This window comes from Plasmodium coatneyi, chromosome 12, assembly GCF_001680005.1.
Source record: "Plasmodium coatneyi strain Hackeri chromosome 12, complete sequence".
Classification (NCBI taxonomy): domain Eukaryota; phylum Apicomplexa; class Aconoidasida; order Haemosporida; family Plasmodiidae; genus Plasmodium; species Plasmodium coatneyi.
Genome location: NC_033567.1, coordinates 4,825,220 through 4,840,283, shown reverse-complemented (window position 1 = coordinate 4,840,283; position 15,064 = coordinate 4,825,220). Strand labels below are relative to the sequence as shown.

Below are 15,064 nucleotides of genomic sequence, written 5' to 3'. Positions count from 1 at the left end.
ATGTGGGCTCCTTACCATTTTGCTTAATAATCTCCCCTATAACGACGAATCCTTTTGCTAAATTCGTATATATATATGTACACATTTATGAATCTTTAAAAGTGCGTAATAGAAACCGCTGCGCACACCCAACATTTAAATAAACGCTCCTCCCATTTTGGAAAAATCCCGCAACTGGAATGTGTAACGTGGAGGATAACACACAAAAAAAAAAAATGATAACTGAATGGGGCAAAAAAGGGAACTTTTTTTTTTCTTTTTTTTTTTTTGCTCATATTTGCACCTTCAACGATAAATGAGCACATTCTTCATGGTAAATATAGGCCAGTTTTACGTTCCCTTTTCAGTGCGAAAACGAAGCTACTTTTGAAAAATTGCTACAGCCGTATCACACTGCTGTACAAGTATATCCCTCCTCAAATGACTTGAATTTCTGGTTTCTTCTTCGGCGCGATGGCCCTTGAAAGGTGCTGATATTCCTCGGGGATTTCCGAGTCAGACTCAAAAAAAATATACGACAGAGTAATTTTCTCCAAATTCTTTAACCTAGAATCGTTTAAAATGTCCGGATCGATAAAAAACAAAACTGGCAAATCAATTTCTTCATTCGCATTTAGCATCTGTTCTTCGAAACAAAAGCACTGAATTTTATTGAAGTACAAACCTGCCTCGTCAGGAAGCACATGATAGAGAGCTATTCCTATAATTGGTTTGTCAAGCAAATTTTTTGCCTTATAAAATGCTAACACCGTTTCCCCAGGTTTTACAATTATTTTTTTCTGTTCTGGTTCGAACACCCATGGCATATTAGACTGACTCGTAAAGTTTACTTCAATTAATCTGTTCTTATTATTTGCCTTTTTTTTCTCCAACACTTTTCTGAGGTCGATTTTATTTTGTATGGTTCCACCGTATCCAGTTGATTGGCAGAACAACTGGTACAGTGGGACGAAGGCAAAGGATAATCCAAGCATGCAGGCCGATAGGGACAAATATATGTATGGGGTTTCCAATTTTTCTTTTTTTTCTAACACGAGGAAATTGTTCTTCCCTTTGTTCGTTCTGTTCATTCTCAGCCTGCTCAAGATCCTTTTTATAACGCTCATTTTGTTCTTCTTCAGCTTTGGGTACGTCCAAGGGATGATTTATCCCAATTTACACATATACGCATTTATACACTTACAAGGAGACTACATATGTATATGTACTACATTTTAGCAAATTTGTGAAATCCTTCTTCCCCCCCTTTTTTGGATAAAAAAAATGGCACTTATGTTGTTATGTGCTACTATACAACGTGTGCTGATCAGCCCAGTCACTCATTCTCCAAAGCTGATCAACCCACAAAAAAAAAGAAAAAAAAAACGCATCATTTTGTGCTTATGTTGCCTGCTTCCATCGTTATGCTAAAGCAGGTGTTTGATTGGGGGGCCATTTTGCCCACTCTCGCAAAAAGTACAATCAGCATGTCAAGCTGGAATTTCAGATGGAGTAAAAATAAAAAACGCCCTTGTATTTTTAGAACCTCCAAAGGTAGGAAAATGTTTCTACAGCGAAGTGAGAAAAAATAATAAAATCTGCACATATATTAAAGGGCAATTTCAATTTGTTCTTTTTTTTTTTTTTGGTCCATTTTTTATGATATTTTTTTGCACCTTTTTTTTTGGTGGAAAAATTTCTTTGTAAAATAAAAACGAACAGCACATTTGAAAAATCGCCAACAGAGTCGATAACCACATATGTATAGATAATGCCAGTTGAAGTTAAAACTTGTCGAGAAAAAGTGTTCCACATTTTAAAAAAAAATTGGGCACACAAAATGGGGATTCCCAGTGGTGCGTACGAAAAAACGAAAACGTTGGGTAAGCAAATGGGCAAAAATGCCCCCTTCAAAATTGTGAACCAAAAAATGTATTCCATCTGTGGAAAGCTCCCAACTGGTAGATAAGCGCAAATATGTGTTTCGATGGAACCTCCAAAGGAATTGCTTTGGTGAAAGTTCCTCAAAGTTTTTACAAATAGTAAGACAAAATTTTAATCATTTATGCATCGTTTTGATGGTTACATAGAGGTTATAATATGTAGATAAGCCACAGTGTGCACCACAAATATCCCCCAAATGTAAGCCTCATTGTGGAGAGCTCTACCAACGGAAGGATATATCCCCCATTTGCACTTCTGCGTAACTGCGAGAGTGCAAATGCGGCCCCAACCCTTCAACTTTCCATCCCCGCGAGCTTCACACAATGCTTATTGGAAAAGTATGATGGACATTCAGTGATAAGCCATAAGGGATCAATAACAGATGCGTGTCTCACAAAAATTCTGGATTCATTATTCGAATAAGCATCGGTGTACACGATAAACTTCCTCCTCTGTTGCTCCGATTCGTTCAAGACAGACAACTGATCTAGGTATAATAACTCATTGCCACCTCTCCCATTTAGGAGCCTGTACGAATTATCACCTACCACTTTCGAAACGTTATAAAAGAACGAACATATTTTTGCCTTCAATATGTATTCCACATTATTTGACTTCTCCATCTCTATGCCGAAATTATGCAATATTCTTTTTAATCTATAAAAAAATTTGCTCGCCCTTTTAACTGATTTATAGGCTAAAAAGTTATCATAGCAAAAACTTTTTCTATCCTTTGCTTTCTCAAAATATTGAAATATATTATAGTAACTCAAGAGGTCGCTTTCTTCAGCCATCAGAGGTAATCGCATAGCTCTCACCCTATCTACATTTTTATGGTTATATAAAAAGATGGGTTCATTAATTAGCATGCTTATAATAACTACCACTTCGTACACACATCTGTACTTTATACTGTTCAGCAGAAACACGCTATACTTAAATTTTAGCGGTAGATGACAAAGTAATAGGCTTAACTTCTTATCCGTTACATTTCCATCCATGTCCATAAGTTTTAAAATGTAAAGCATCTCGAAGCATCTCTTCAAAGCTATTACCATTGGAGCAGTGACAAAATCGAATGAACACACATTCTTCATTCCTAACGTTTTTAAAAAAAATATGTTGTAAAAAATGTCCCTTTTTAATATTTCTGGTATGCAATTTTCCTTCAGTAAATTCATGTAATCATCCTCCGTTATCAATCGATAACAAATGGTGTCACTGCAAAAGAGTCTCCGCTCTTCACATTTGTTCCTACTGCACATTATGGTGTACTTTTTCGTCACGTTCAAGTTGTAGTCATATATTTCATCCTTCACAAAGCATGGATCTATGACATATTTTACATTTTTTACCTTTTTATAAAAAAATTCATTATCCTTTAGGATAATAATTTTGTCCCGTAACTCTCCCCAATCGGGGTCATCCTCACCCATGTCATTCACAACTGCGATGTTACTATTTTCGATGCCTCCATTTTGCAACCCCTTCTTGACCACATCTATTTCGTGTTCGTTATTTAAAAAGAGAAGAACATTTTCTCTGCTCCTTTTTTTATTTCTAAATAGGTTACTAGCTAAAACGATACAGGTGTGTAAATAATTTGCACATCTTTTTTTCAAATAGTAAATATCGCCACTCACCGGTTCGCCCGATTTCCCTCCTGTCCTTTCACCAGAACTGCTCTCATTAGAAATGTGAAAAACGAACACATTAATTTGTTTGTTCACTTTTTCTATCCCTTCTGCGAACTTTTTCCACTCTTCCAACTTCTTACCAATTTGGTCCTTCCCATTATGGGGAATATTTATGCAGGACGGATTCATAAAATCTGCGTCATCCTGGTCATACATCAGGCAATGCTTCGCCGAATTTTCGAATAGCGAATTTCTCACATTTCTTCCTTTTTCTTCATCGGAGTGGGAAAAATCCAAATTTTCACTATCACCCCGGGGTAGGTATTTTTCCTTATTCCCTTCATCACTGGATAGCGTATTGCTCCTACTCCTCATGTAATACTGCTTCCTACTTATTATATCCTTCATTTTTTTATTCCTTATAGAGAAATGTTTTTTCCCCCCTATATCACTTGTTCCATAATTTCTGCGTTCGTGTCTATTCTTATAAATGTGGTACTCCGGAGGGGCATCTTCCTTCTCTTTCAAAGAATTATTCACGCTTCTTTCATTCTGTGTGCGCAAACCTTTCGACTCACTATTATGTGTAACCCCCCCTACAGAGACATATTCGTCCGTGACCTTTGCATCCACTTTTATGCCTCCCCTTTTGTCAATTTTGGCTATGATATGCTTCTCCCCCATTGCAACACTAATTTCTTTTCCCCTGTGAGAATGACTAAGCGATTTCTCACCACCCACTTCCACTCTTCCATCATCCTCATTTTCCCGTTGTTCAATTCCCACCTTCCATTTTTTCGAATTGCTAACATCCCCTTTATGGCTAACTATTTCGTGTTCCTCCTCTTGACCCACCGATGAGGACTCTACATGTGGGTAATTTGGTGCACCCTGATAGGAACTAAAAAAGGTAAGTACGTTTCCGATCAGACAGTTAGAAAATATAAAAATGACCAAATCGCTTCGCTTCAAAAGTATCTTCTTCAGTAGTGACAGTATCAAGTCGGTCTTCACTAACCTCCTATGAACATTTGTTAAAATTATAACATTAAATTCAATTAAAAGGGGATCGAGTAATATTTTCTGAAGCAGTGTTGCCTCGTCCAGGAGTGCAATTCTATCATTTTGGTGAGCACTTCCCCCTTCTTCATCATGATCACTTAACAGTGGAGTAAAAAAAATCCTCAAATCGGTATCAATTAAGTCATAGCAGTGCGGAAAAATTCTGTCCGGAAATGAAATGCACAATCTGCTATTCTCATTTAAGGTGTGAAATTTCTTTTCATACAGAACCAGGGCTAGCCTTATAAATTCCTCAAATTCCAAAATGCCAATTATAAAAAATACGTTATAAATTTTTAACAAATTTGTTATGTCCCTTTCGAATTTTTCAAAAAACAGCTTCTTCTCATCCCTTTGGAATAGTGCATAATTTTTCATATTTGCAAAAGTACCCTAATAAAGCGCGCAATTTTATGTAGATGTGGATGGAATCTTCCGTGTTTCTCAGTGTGGTGTCATTCCTTCTCTTACAACAAAATAGAAATAAGTTAATTTTTCTTCCATCATTTGTGTAATCATACGTGAACTTTTTTTTCTTTTTCTCGCTCTCCTCATTTTGACCTCAACTATGGGGGAAATGCTGGAGGGGTTAATTCGGTTGCCTGCGAATTTGAGAGTACTGCTCGCATAGGTGCTTATACCAGTTGATGATGTGATGAGTTTTTTTTCTATTTTTCCTTTTTTCGCCACTGCCCATGTGTGAACCTGTTCGCGCGGCCCAAACGGCTTAAGCGAAACTGTGCCCATTTTGTAGGATTAAAAAAGTTAACAAAATATAAGTTGACAAATTTTGCAAAATCTAAAATTACAAACAGATCATATGTTTTTAAAAAATGAGGAATGCACATAGTGTCATAAAAAAAGGGAAACACATACGCAACATCCTGCTGGCCATTTATTTTTTTCACAAAAAATTGTAAATTTAAAAAAAAAAAAAAAAGGCTTTGTTAAAGCGGACAAATTTGAAGTTTATGGGACTCACACCCCTATTTGGGACATATCCCCATGTTTAAAAGCTTTCATGGTAGGGTGCAAAAAAAGGACCAAAAAATTGGGAAATATCTTCTGCACATATTCTCAGGTGAAAAAAAAGGCAACGGGAAAAGACCCACATTAACATAACGCGCAAAAAAAAAAAGGGAGTTTCCACTGCACTACTGCGTTCACACATTACCCCCTTTGGTGTGTCCTTTTATCTGCCCCTCTTCACGCATCATTTGCTTTAACTTAAGTGGAAAATAAACTGCAACTGCTTCCTCATAAGCGATGCTAAGATGTTCCGATCGGCCAAAATGTCCTTCCCCTTACTAGCTAAAATTTGCTGATACACCTTGTCAAATATCATGTTCGATTCGCTTATGATCGCATTTTGTTCCTCCACAAGGTTTACTTTAAAAAACAAGTCGACCTTTTCTATGGGTATTACCATGGTGTTTATTTTGTGCTTTTTAAGTAAATATAGTTTTTGCGCGAGGATGTCCACATCGTTCTCACGGCAGTTTTGAGAGGGGGTATTAAACAGGTTTTCCTTATCAACACCGCCCGGGTTAATTACACTTCCTACATTACAGCGGTTGATTCCGTTCAAATTGAACGTTCCTCCTTTTGAAGGGTTCTTTTCTCCAGGGAGTGAAACGTCCACAGTGTTGTTTTGGTTCACATTATGCATGTCTGACTTCCTACCAATTTTCGACACATGAATCATTTTGTTCAAATTTTTTGATGCCTTCTCACCTTTTGTAAAAAGGATGCAGAATTTTAAGGCCGGATAAAACACATTCAAAACAAGCAAATCGTCAATTTCGTGATTTTTAAAAAAAATGTTGGGAACATTATTAACCTTAATCTTTGCCACCCTTAATTTGTGCAATATTTCGCAGAAGTTAATTAGATCGTAACTGTAGGCATGTTTTTTCTGCTGCAAAAGGAAAACTTGCTTCAAATATTTTAGCACATCGGCGGTGTGCTCGGGATCTCCATTATCCTCCAAACAAATGTCTGTTTTTTTTCGCACCGTCATTATTAGTTCACCTTCCTTTTTATCCCTTCCACCAGGGTCCCCTATCATGTCGTTCACCGCATCACTGGGTACATCGCACCATATCCCACTCTGTGCGTCTTTCCTTTCATTTCTTTTTACGCTCGTCTCTATTACATGCTCAATAGGGGTGTCACCAACATATTTGCAAGGAACTCCATTTTGCTGACTCGCTCCGAAAGGTTCCACCTTGGGGAAGCTTCCATTTGAGTCTATTCCACCTCCGTGCCGCATTCCTGAACTGTTCGTTCCCTTCTTTCGAAAAACGTTTCTCCTTATGATTTTCAAAAATAGCATAGGATAGTAAACTTCCAGGAATATAACGCAGCAGTAAAAAAGAACTTGTGTTTTCGTATTCTTTAAAATCTTATCAATATCGTCGAAGCATATGTCAAAAAGGGGAACTACCAAAGAGTCGTATATGTTCCTATGTTTATACGAACACAAGCATAGCAATATGTCCAACGCGAAAATGGAGTTATTAACCATTTTTATGTTGTTCGTTACAATGTCTGTTAGGGCTTCAAAAAAGTTGAGGTGAAAAACTCTGGACATCCATATGCTTCTAAAACATAGGGCTACTTGCTTCTTCGAAAAGTTCGCATTTCGGAGGATCCTATAAAACAGCTCTGTATGTAGCTCACCAATGAGGTAAATATTTTTCCTAATATTTATGCTGAAGAAGATTAAATCTAGTATTTCACTCGTTGTTAATACTTCCAATTTTACCCTCAAGTATTTTGTGCACATCAAGTCCCTTTGCCCATTTAGCTTACTATCTCCGACTTTTATATCTTCCTGATTTGCCTCAACCATATGAGCATCCTTACATCCATTATGTTCCTTTAACAGTGGAAGGCCCTTCCCTTTCGGCCTCCTTTCTATCTCCGCCACATCAAGTAATACCGCCTGGTTATTTTTTATTAAAAAAGAATAATGGTTACATTCCGATGTGTCCATACAGTTCGGATTATCGGATGAGACACATGCTGCTTCCTCCTCTACTCCATTTCCCCCTCCTTTCGTGAAAAAAATAAATCGATAAATTGGAAGAAAATAATCCTTCCTGCAATATTCAAACAATTTAAACTTGTTTACAATGTTAATAAGTTTAAAAATGTAACTTATATTCAGAACTGGGGGGGAACTACACCCCACAGCCGTACTTTGCTCAAATTTCCTAAAAAAATACAGCATCAGAACGACGAATATTTTTCTTTTCTTCCTAGTTATTAAATATTCCGCATTTTTAATCAAATCTAATGTTTCTACACACGTCAAGGAGTGAATGACCCTCTTGTAATGTTTCAAAAATAGCTCACAAAATAACGTATTGCTTGCATCAAATCTTAGCTTATTTAGTAAAAAAAAAATTTGACAGAAAAGACTCGGCTGTATATTATTAAAATTTAACATAACTAACTTTTTTAGGAGAATTTTTTTTATCACTTTGTTGTGACTCAATAAATCGGACAAGATAAACACACTCTTGATGCTACTTTCCAATGTGTTGTTTTCGAAATAAATTTCTACCTTTTTTCTCAGATAGAACATTAACTGTTTATTGTACCAACTGTAAATGGAACATCCCAAATCCATGTTCTTTAAAATGAAGTTGCTCTTAAACAGGGAAAGAAAAAACAACACATTCTTCACTTGATACATTTCTAAAAATTCTGCATTCAACCATATGCTATAGAACAAAATATTTGTGCTCCACATATTTATATATCTCGTTAAGTACACCGTTTGCAAAAATTTTAGGATTCCTTCACAGTCACTTAGGACGAAGAAATGCGCCGTGTTTTCAAAAAGGATTTTCAAATTACGCTTTGTGTTTACATGCAGTTTTAGAAAGCATTCCTCATGGAAGAAGCTCTTCCTCAACAGTGAATCTTCTTCCACGTGTGGTGTAAACTCATTTGTCCTTTTCCCATCACCCCCACACATTAGCATGTTTCCATTTTTTGTGTAATTTAAGGCCTCACCTGGGAAACCCATTTTTTCAACCTTACCAATAACGGGTGCATTCCTTCCCTCAATAGCATATTCACCCACCTGAATGCACTTGGATAACGAAGCATTTCCCCTTATGTCCTTTATTACGTATTTTTCTACATCCCTACTGCTCAGAAGTAGAGTTAGATTTTTTATTTTCCTTTCGCTCAAATGGTCCTCTTCTAAAATACCCTCACATAATACTCCTATACAATCCAAAAGGGGCAATATATTGTCATTCATAGAGGGCACGAATGAAACATAATTACTCACCAATTTGTTTACTAAGTAAAGCTGATTGAAATATAGGCAAATGAAGTACCCATGGTAGTTTGTTCTGTTGTCCATTTGGTTGTCCTTTTCGCAGAACATTTCTTCATACGGCTTCTCTAGAACTTCCTTACTCTCATGACTGGGTTCCTCTACAAACGTGGGAATTTCCTTTGACCCTCCACGACCTTCCATCACACTTTCTACAAGATATGAATTCACACTTTCAATCCATTCTCTAATTTTCGTCTTCTTCACATATAGCATATATACCTGCGATATTTCCAGTAGGTCCACGTGGCTTTTCCGCGCATTTAACAGTAACAATAATCTGATCACATTTTTGTTGTTATTTTTTACCAAATCGAAGATCTCCTCATTTGATATATTTACGGTGTAAATATTTTCTGCCCTTTTCCCCCTTTGCTTAGAAACAAAAGGAGAATTCTCCAAAAGGCTTAATTTAATGAACAAATGGCAATACTTCAACAGGAGCTTCGAATCGAAAAATTCAATGAATGGAAAGGAATAATTAAAAAAATATATTACAAACTTGTTGAGGCAGAAACAGCTTTTAAACCAATAGGATGTTCTTTCATATGCGTCTAAATTTTTTTCAATGAAAACCAAAAACTTTTTTATCAAGTCTAAATTGGTTGTAACACATTCGTGTATCTCAAATGGATTTCTGTTTTCTAAATTGGTGATATCACCCAGTTTAAATGTCCTCCTCTTGTTTGAGGATGGCCCTCCTTGTCTCTCTAAATTTTGTAAAGAAAAATGAAGCAAATCGTAGAAATTGTTAAACTTATTTATCAGCGCTTCTTCGTTACTTTCCACCTGCTTAATTATCGCCAATTTATCATCCTGATTAGAAATTTTTTCCTTCTCGAAAATTTCCTTCACATCTTTATCGTTTATATAAAATTGGCACTGCTCTTCTTTCAAATGATTTTTTTTAAGAATAATATTTTCATGAATTTTTTTTAAAATTTCTTTCTTTTCAGTTCTTGAGTAATAATTCACGTTCTTTAATAACTTACCCGCACCTTTGCTGTTATAACTTTCCCTGCTTCTTTTATACTTGTGATGAACGCAATTACTGTAGTGCACTCTGGAAAAAAAACCTTTCCTCATTTTCCTTTCTACGTTTAGGGCTTGTCCAAAAGGGGAATGTATGTAGAAATGAGAGCTGGGTGGGGAAATTGTGGAAGGGGGGATATAGCAAAATTCTAGACCTCACTTGTCTATTCTTCCCCTTTTTTTACAAAAAATGGAGACCACTAAAATGGAACACATGTGTAGGCGTTACATTACAGTCCGTTCAACTTGGTGGAAAGATAAAATGGGACAGATAAGACATATGTGGTCATTCACTACACCTCTTCGAGACGTTTTTCCCCACCCATCTTCCGTCTTCCTTCTTTTAACCCTCTTCATGGTTAAACATATGAGGGGGCACATCTGACGCAAGTACCTTTCGCATTTTTATTTATCCTACAGAACTATCGCGCAACCAGTCAATTTTTCGTAGGTGTAATAAAACTGTCTGCCCCCCTTCCCTCTTATAGACGTCCTATATTTGGTAACTAAAAAACAACCAGTGCAATTTTAAGTAATACACGAAATTGATAAATGAGCTGTCCTTGCTAAAATATTCATCAATTTTACCATCATTTAATATTTCCAAAACGTACAGGCAAATGGGAAAATGGATGTAAAAAACATACGGCTTGGTTCTCCAATAATTTAAATACTTCAAATAATTTAAAAACCTCTTATCACTAAAATATTTGTTTTCGTACAGATACTTAATGTAATCAATGTTGCTGAGCGATTGGACGAATTCTAATTCACACTCGAATCTTAGTCTGTTTTCAAATGGCCCTTCTCTATAATGTTTATGTAAAATTAACATTCTTTTATTTTCTTCTGCTTCCTGTTTTTTTAGCGCTTCGTTTTCCATTTTAATACCAAAAGAGGCGCAGCAAGAATGGGGCGGTAAAGACTAGGAAATATAATCATATGCAAAAGGTCAAGGCATCTTCATAAATATTTACACAAGGGGGTACCTCTTTAGTGTCGTGCAAGATTGCTTCCTTATTATTACATTGCTGCAAGGTTATAGCATATGTGAAGAGAGGGTCACATAGGAAGAGTGTGCTGATTGTGGGGGGAAAAAATACTGTAAAACACTTTCACAAAGTGGGGGAAGAGTTTTCCTTCAAAAAAAGCTGTTAAAATAAAGTACCTATTTTTTGCTTACCTATGCTTAATTTCGTTCAATATTGATAAACTTTTTTTTTCCCCCTTTGTGATAACTTCAAAATAGTATCCCACATGTGCACAACTTGCGTTCGATTAAATTTGTGTGGAGCCTACACAGGATGCAAAACTGTTTGGCAAAAAATAGGAGATAAAACTGAGAAAGCCAAACGGGGAAAACACATTAAAAAAATAAATACAAATGTGCGAAACAAAATGTGGTACGTTCATTTTTGCGACGTAGAGTAAATCATCCTGCTATTATGATATTCCCACCTGCGCGTTGCTGCATCATTCCGATTTGTAACTGAGGGCGAAAAAAGCGACACCGCAATGCAGCCCCAATTATGCTGAACAATTAAACATAACGTCCCAGAGATATGCAAAAAATAAAATACACACTGTGATGATGAGAAAGATAAATTATGGTTTGCAAAATTTGAGCATACTACTGATGTCATAATTATGCCTATCAAGTTAATCACATGTTGGGGTCCATTTGAAAAGGACATTTTAAAGCGCACTCATGGGGAGGGCGAAGAAAATATACCAGAAGAACAAACCGATCCGTGGTATATAAGGCCAAAAATGCCGCTACACGTGTAACGTATTTACCTTCCTCACTTTACATACTTTAACGTAAAATTTTTTTTCTTACCCCCCGGGGTGAAATTCCCATGTTCCTATAACACCACCCAAATGCGTGCACCAGGAATACCCATCAATAACCAGCTGTGTCCATTTCGCTTAAATTATTGCGAAAAACAGTTAGCATATCATCCTCTGCGAAATGACACCCACCCTACGTAAAAGCAAATTACCTCCATTTGTTCCCGTTTTGCAAAATAGTACACAGTGGGAAGAAGTAACAAAAGGTTGCTTACCTTGGGGGGGATTACCCTTGAATGTGCCGTTATACGATCTCCAACTAGTAGATCGATGAACATACAAAGTATACACTTATGTGTATATAAGCATATACGCCGATATGTGCGAACTGCCCCGTTCTCCGACCAAAGCAAGGTGCTTCGTATTAATTTATTCACCACATAGTCTCTTCATCCATTCGGTTTTGCATTTTTATCGCAATTTTTAAATATAAAAAATGATTCAGCAAAAAGGGGAAAAGGCATGCTGGTAAATACTTATGTAAACCCCCAGGGACGCATTTATGCAAAGCAAAACAAAATAAGAAAAATAAAAAAAAAAAATTTTAACGTCAAAAAAAGGAAATTATTTTAGGGGACTTGACTTAAAAAAATTATAAACATTTGCTGATTCACACTTCTTTCACATGTAAATAGATCATGCACCTGGGCAAACACACATGCTCAGTTGCATGCACATATACACACATAATAAATACATATGTACACACATGCATGCAACCCCCCCCTCGTGCTGACGTGTAAGCATGTCAAAGTGTACATATATAAACACACAAACTCAGAAACAAACTTGTACGTTCACATTAGGTCACTCTGAAGATCTAACCAGAGGGGGCCACTTGTCTTCGTGAACAATTGACTATACGTGCATTATGTAAAGGCGCACCTGCTTACGGGTAGACACGCCCACATAAGTGCGTCTACACCGGTGGAAAATTTTAAAACGAATTAAATGGCTTATTACGCATGTAATGGCACAAACATTAATTAGAAAAAACGAATAACATGGAGGCACCTGAAAAAACGCGTGCATATAAATTAACACATCTATATATGTGTCTACCCCTACAGGCAGGAGCATCCCCGTAGGTGTGAAAAAAAAAAAAAAAAACTAATAAGCAGGGTACCTGTTAAACGGGTTCTGACTTCTATTATAATAGTTGTAGTTGAAGTTCCCCATCATTTTGTTATTTCTATTGTGTCTCATTCTATTCCTGTGGTTGTTTCTGTTGTGTCCACTGATTCGATAGTGCGCTGCAGCTATTCCGAAGGTGTCTACATCTAACATTCTTAATTTTTCTCGGTCCACTCTTTCATCTTTACCCTGTTGTTTATCTAACGTTTCACAACTGATGTTATCAAAAAAGCTGGAATTCTTATCATACCCTCCTACTTCAATATTGTTATTCAGCGCTAAAGGGTCTTTATTCTTCTCGTCCAGTATGGTACTTTTATCAAACATTAGATTATTTGTACTAAAGTCAAAGTCCGGGCTGAACTTACTTTTTAGGGCTGGATTCGGTTGTGACTCCAGCTCCCCGATAATGTAAGGTCTCTCATAATTTCTAAAATTTTTATATTTAAAATTGTTAAAGTTTCTACCACTGTTATTATGATTGTTGTGATTATTGCCGCTATGGTTAGGGTTATTATTATAGTAAAAATTATAATTGTGCCTATTAAAATATCGCCTATTATTTATGTTCATATTTCTGTCATTTTGTTGTTGCATCATATTGTTCTGATTCTTCAGCGCTTTATTCATATTAACATTGTTGTTATAATTTATGTTATCGGTTAAATTATTTTTAGACAAGGGTGCTATGTTCATGGAAACAATCGCTGGGTCGTCTGGAATTGTCTTCGCAGGTTCACTCACCGTTACATCTTTTATATCTTTTCCTCTAAATATTATAAAATCGTAAATTTCATTCGACGGTGGAATATCCGGCTGTCTTCTCCCCTCCGTTCCAAATGATCTAACATTCTGCAACGCAACGGTCGACTCGTGCGTATTTATCGTGTACAAAATTCCTTCATATCTTATTTCGGAGTTTGAAATTAACGAAATTTTACTCCCTATATATGGCAAGGTTGATACAGAAGACATTTTTTTTTCTTTTTATTTTATTTATTATATTTTTGTTCCGTTTCTTTCGCTTAACTGGTGTGTACCGTTACGTGCGCATGTGCAAGAGAAAATTTCCGTGTGTGTGTTTCTACGGGCACTGGTGTATACGTGAGCGGCTTGTTAAATGAGTAAATGCGTCTAAATGTCTCTTTGATATATTTTCTTCACTATCTTGGCTTCGCCTTATTGGTCTTGTTACTGTGGCTTAACTATCTTCCCTCGGCTGCTTCCCTGTCAACGTTGCTCCTCGATTTAAATTATCGACGTGCGGACGAATATGAAAATGCAAAGTAGTACACAAAAAAAATGCGCAACAAACATTTATTCCTATGCGTATGCACAACGAATGGGAGACTAATTTTTACGCAAAAAAAAAAAAAAAGGCAAAAAAAAAGAAAAAAGTGAACTCTAATGAAAAGGCTAACTATCTACGAAGAAGGCGGTTTCACCAAACACATAATCCGTAAGTACGGGGATACGAATATACAAGTAGGAAGGAAAAAATGCATACACGCTTATATATATAGCAAGCATTAAATAAATCATCATATGGGATATAGGGACGATAACAAATGCTTAACTACGTGAGGACTAAAACGTGGCACGAGAAAAACCTTGGCATGGAGAGAAGAAGCCTCTAATGAAGGTGATATAAAAAAATTAACTAAAAAAAAAAAAAATGTTTATAAATTGTAAGGTGTAAATTGTGCATTATAAATTGTAAAAAAAAAGAAAAATTAAAATGAGATAACATATGGTAAGATAAAACCAGAAAAAATTCGGAGAATGGGAAAAAATTGTACGAAGCAGCTAAAGGAATACAAGAGAAGTTATTACAATTCCAAGGGAATGCGGGTGTGGGGGACGAATGGCAAACTATTTGAGCTTCCGCAATGGTGTAGCTTTAGGGTAAGATTCAAAGGGGGGGAAAGCTTCTTATCCACGCTATGTTTAATACGAAAAAAAAAAAAAAAAAAAAAAATACACAATATATATAACATATATAACACATTTAACATATATATACATATCTTAAGATCAAGCTACCTTATCATTCAGTTATCTTAAAATT

The 15,064-nt window shown here is 36.2% G+C and overlaps 5 protein-coding genes across 5 annotated transcripts; all 5 read right to left on the bottom strand.

The window, feature by feature from the left end:
* Window positions 1–416: 416 nt before the first annotated feature.
* Window positions 417–1,106, bottom strand: PCOAH_00047480 (Cytochrome c oxidase assembly protein; the record flags this gene model as incomplete). Its single annotated transcript, XM_020061531.1, has 1 exon — window positions 417–1,106. One exon carries the CDS (start codon window positions 1,104–1,106, stop codon window positions 417–419), a length of 690 nt encoding a protein of 229 aa, XP_019916586.1.
* A 1,110-nt stretch (window positions 1,107–2,216) lies between these two features.
* PCOAH_00047470 (Uncharacterized protein) lies at window positions 2,217–5,000 on the bottom strand (the record flags this gene model as incomplete). Its single annotated transcript, XM_020061530.1, has 1 exon — window positions 2,217–5,000. The coding sequence occupies one exon, from the start codon at window positions 4,998–5,000 to the stop codon at window positions 2,217–2,219; it is 2,784 nt and encodes a 927-aa protein (XP_019917088.1).
* An 844-nt stretch (window positions 5,001–5,844) lies between these two features.
* PCOAH_00047460 (Uncharacterized protein) lies at window positions 5,845–10,065 on the bottom strand (the record flags this gene model as incomplete). Its single annotated transcript, XM_020061529.1, has 1 exon — window positions 5,845–10,065. The coding sequence occupies one exon, from the start codon at window positions 10,063–10,065 to the stop codon at window positions 5,845–5,847; it is 4,221 nt and encodes a 1,406-aa protein (XP_019916817.1).
* Window positions 10,066–10,504: 439 nt separating this feature from the next.
* On the bottom strand, window positions 10,505–10,894 carry PCOAH_00047450 (SOH1-like protein; the record flags this gene model as incomplete). Its single annotated transcript, XM_020061528.1, has 1 exon — window positions 10,505–10,894. The coding sequence occupies one exon, from the start codon at window positions 10,892–10,894 to the stop codon at window positions 10,505–10,507; it is 390 nt and encodes a 129-aa protein (XP_019916588.1).
* Window positions 10,895–12,972: 2,078 nt separating this feature from the next.
* PCOAH_00047440 (Uncharacterized protein) lies at window positions 12,973–13,971 on the bottom strand (the record flags this gene model as incomplete). Its single annotated transcript, XM_020061527.1, has 1 exon — window positions 12,973–13,971. The coding sequence occupies one exon, from the start codon at window positions 13,969–13,971 to the stop codon at window positions 12,973–12,975; it is 999 nt and encodes a 332-aa protein (XP_019916184.1).
* Window positions 13,972–15,064: the final 1,093 nt, after the last annotated feature.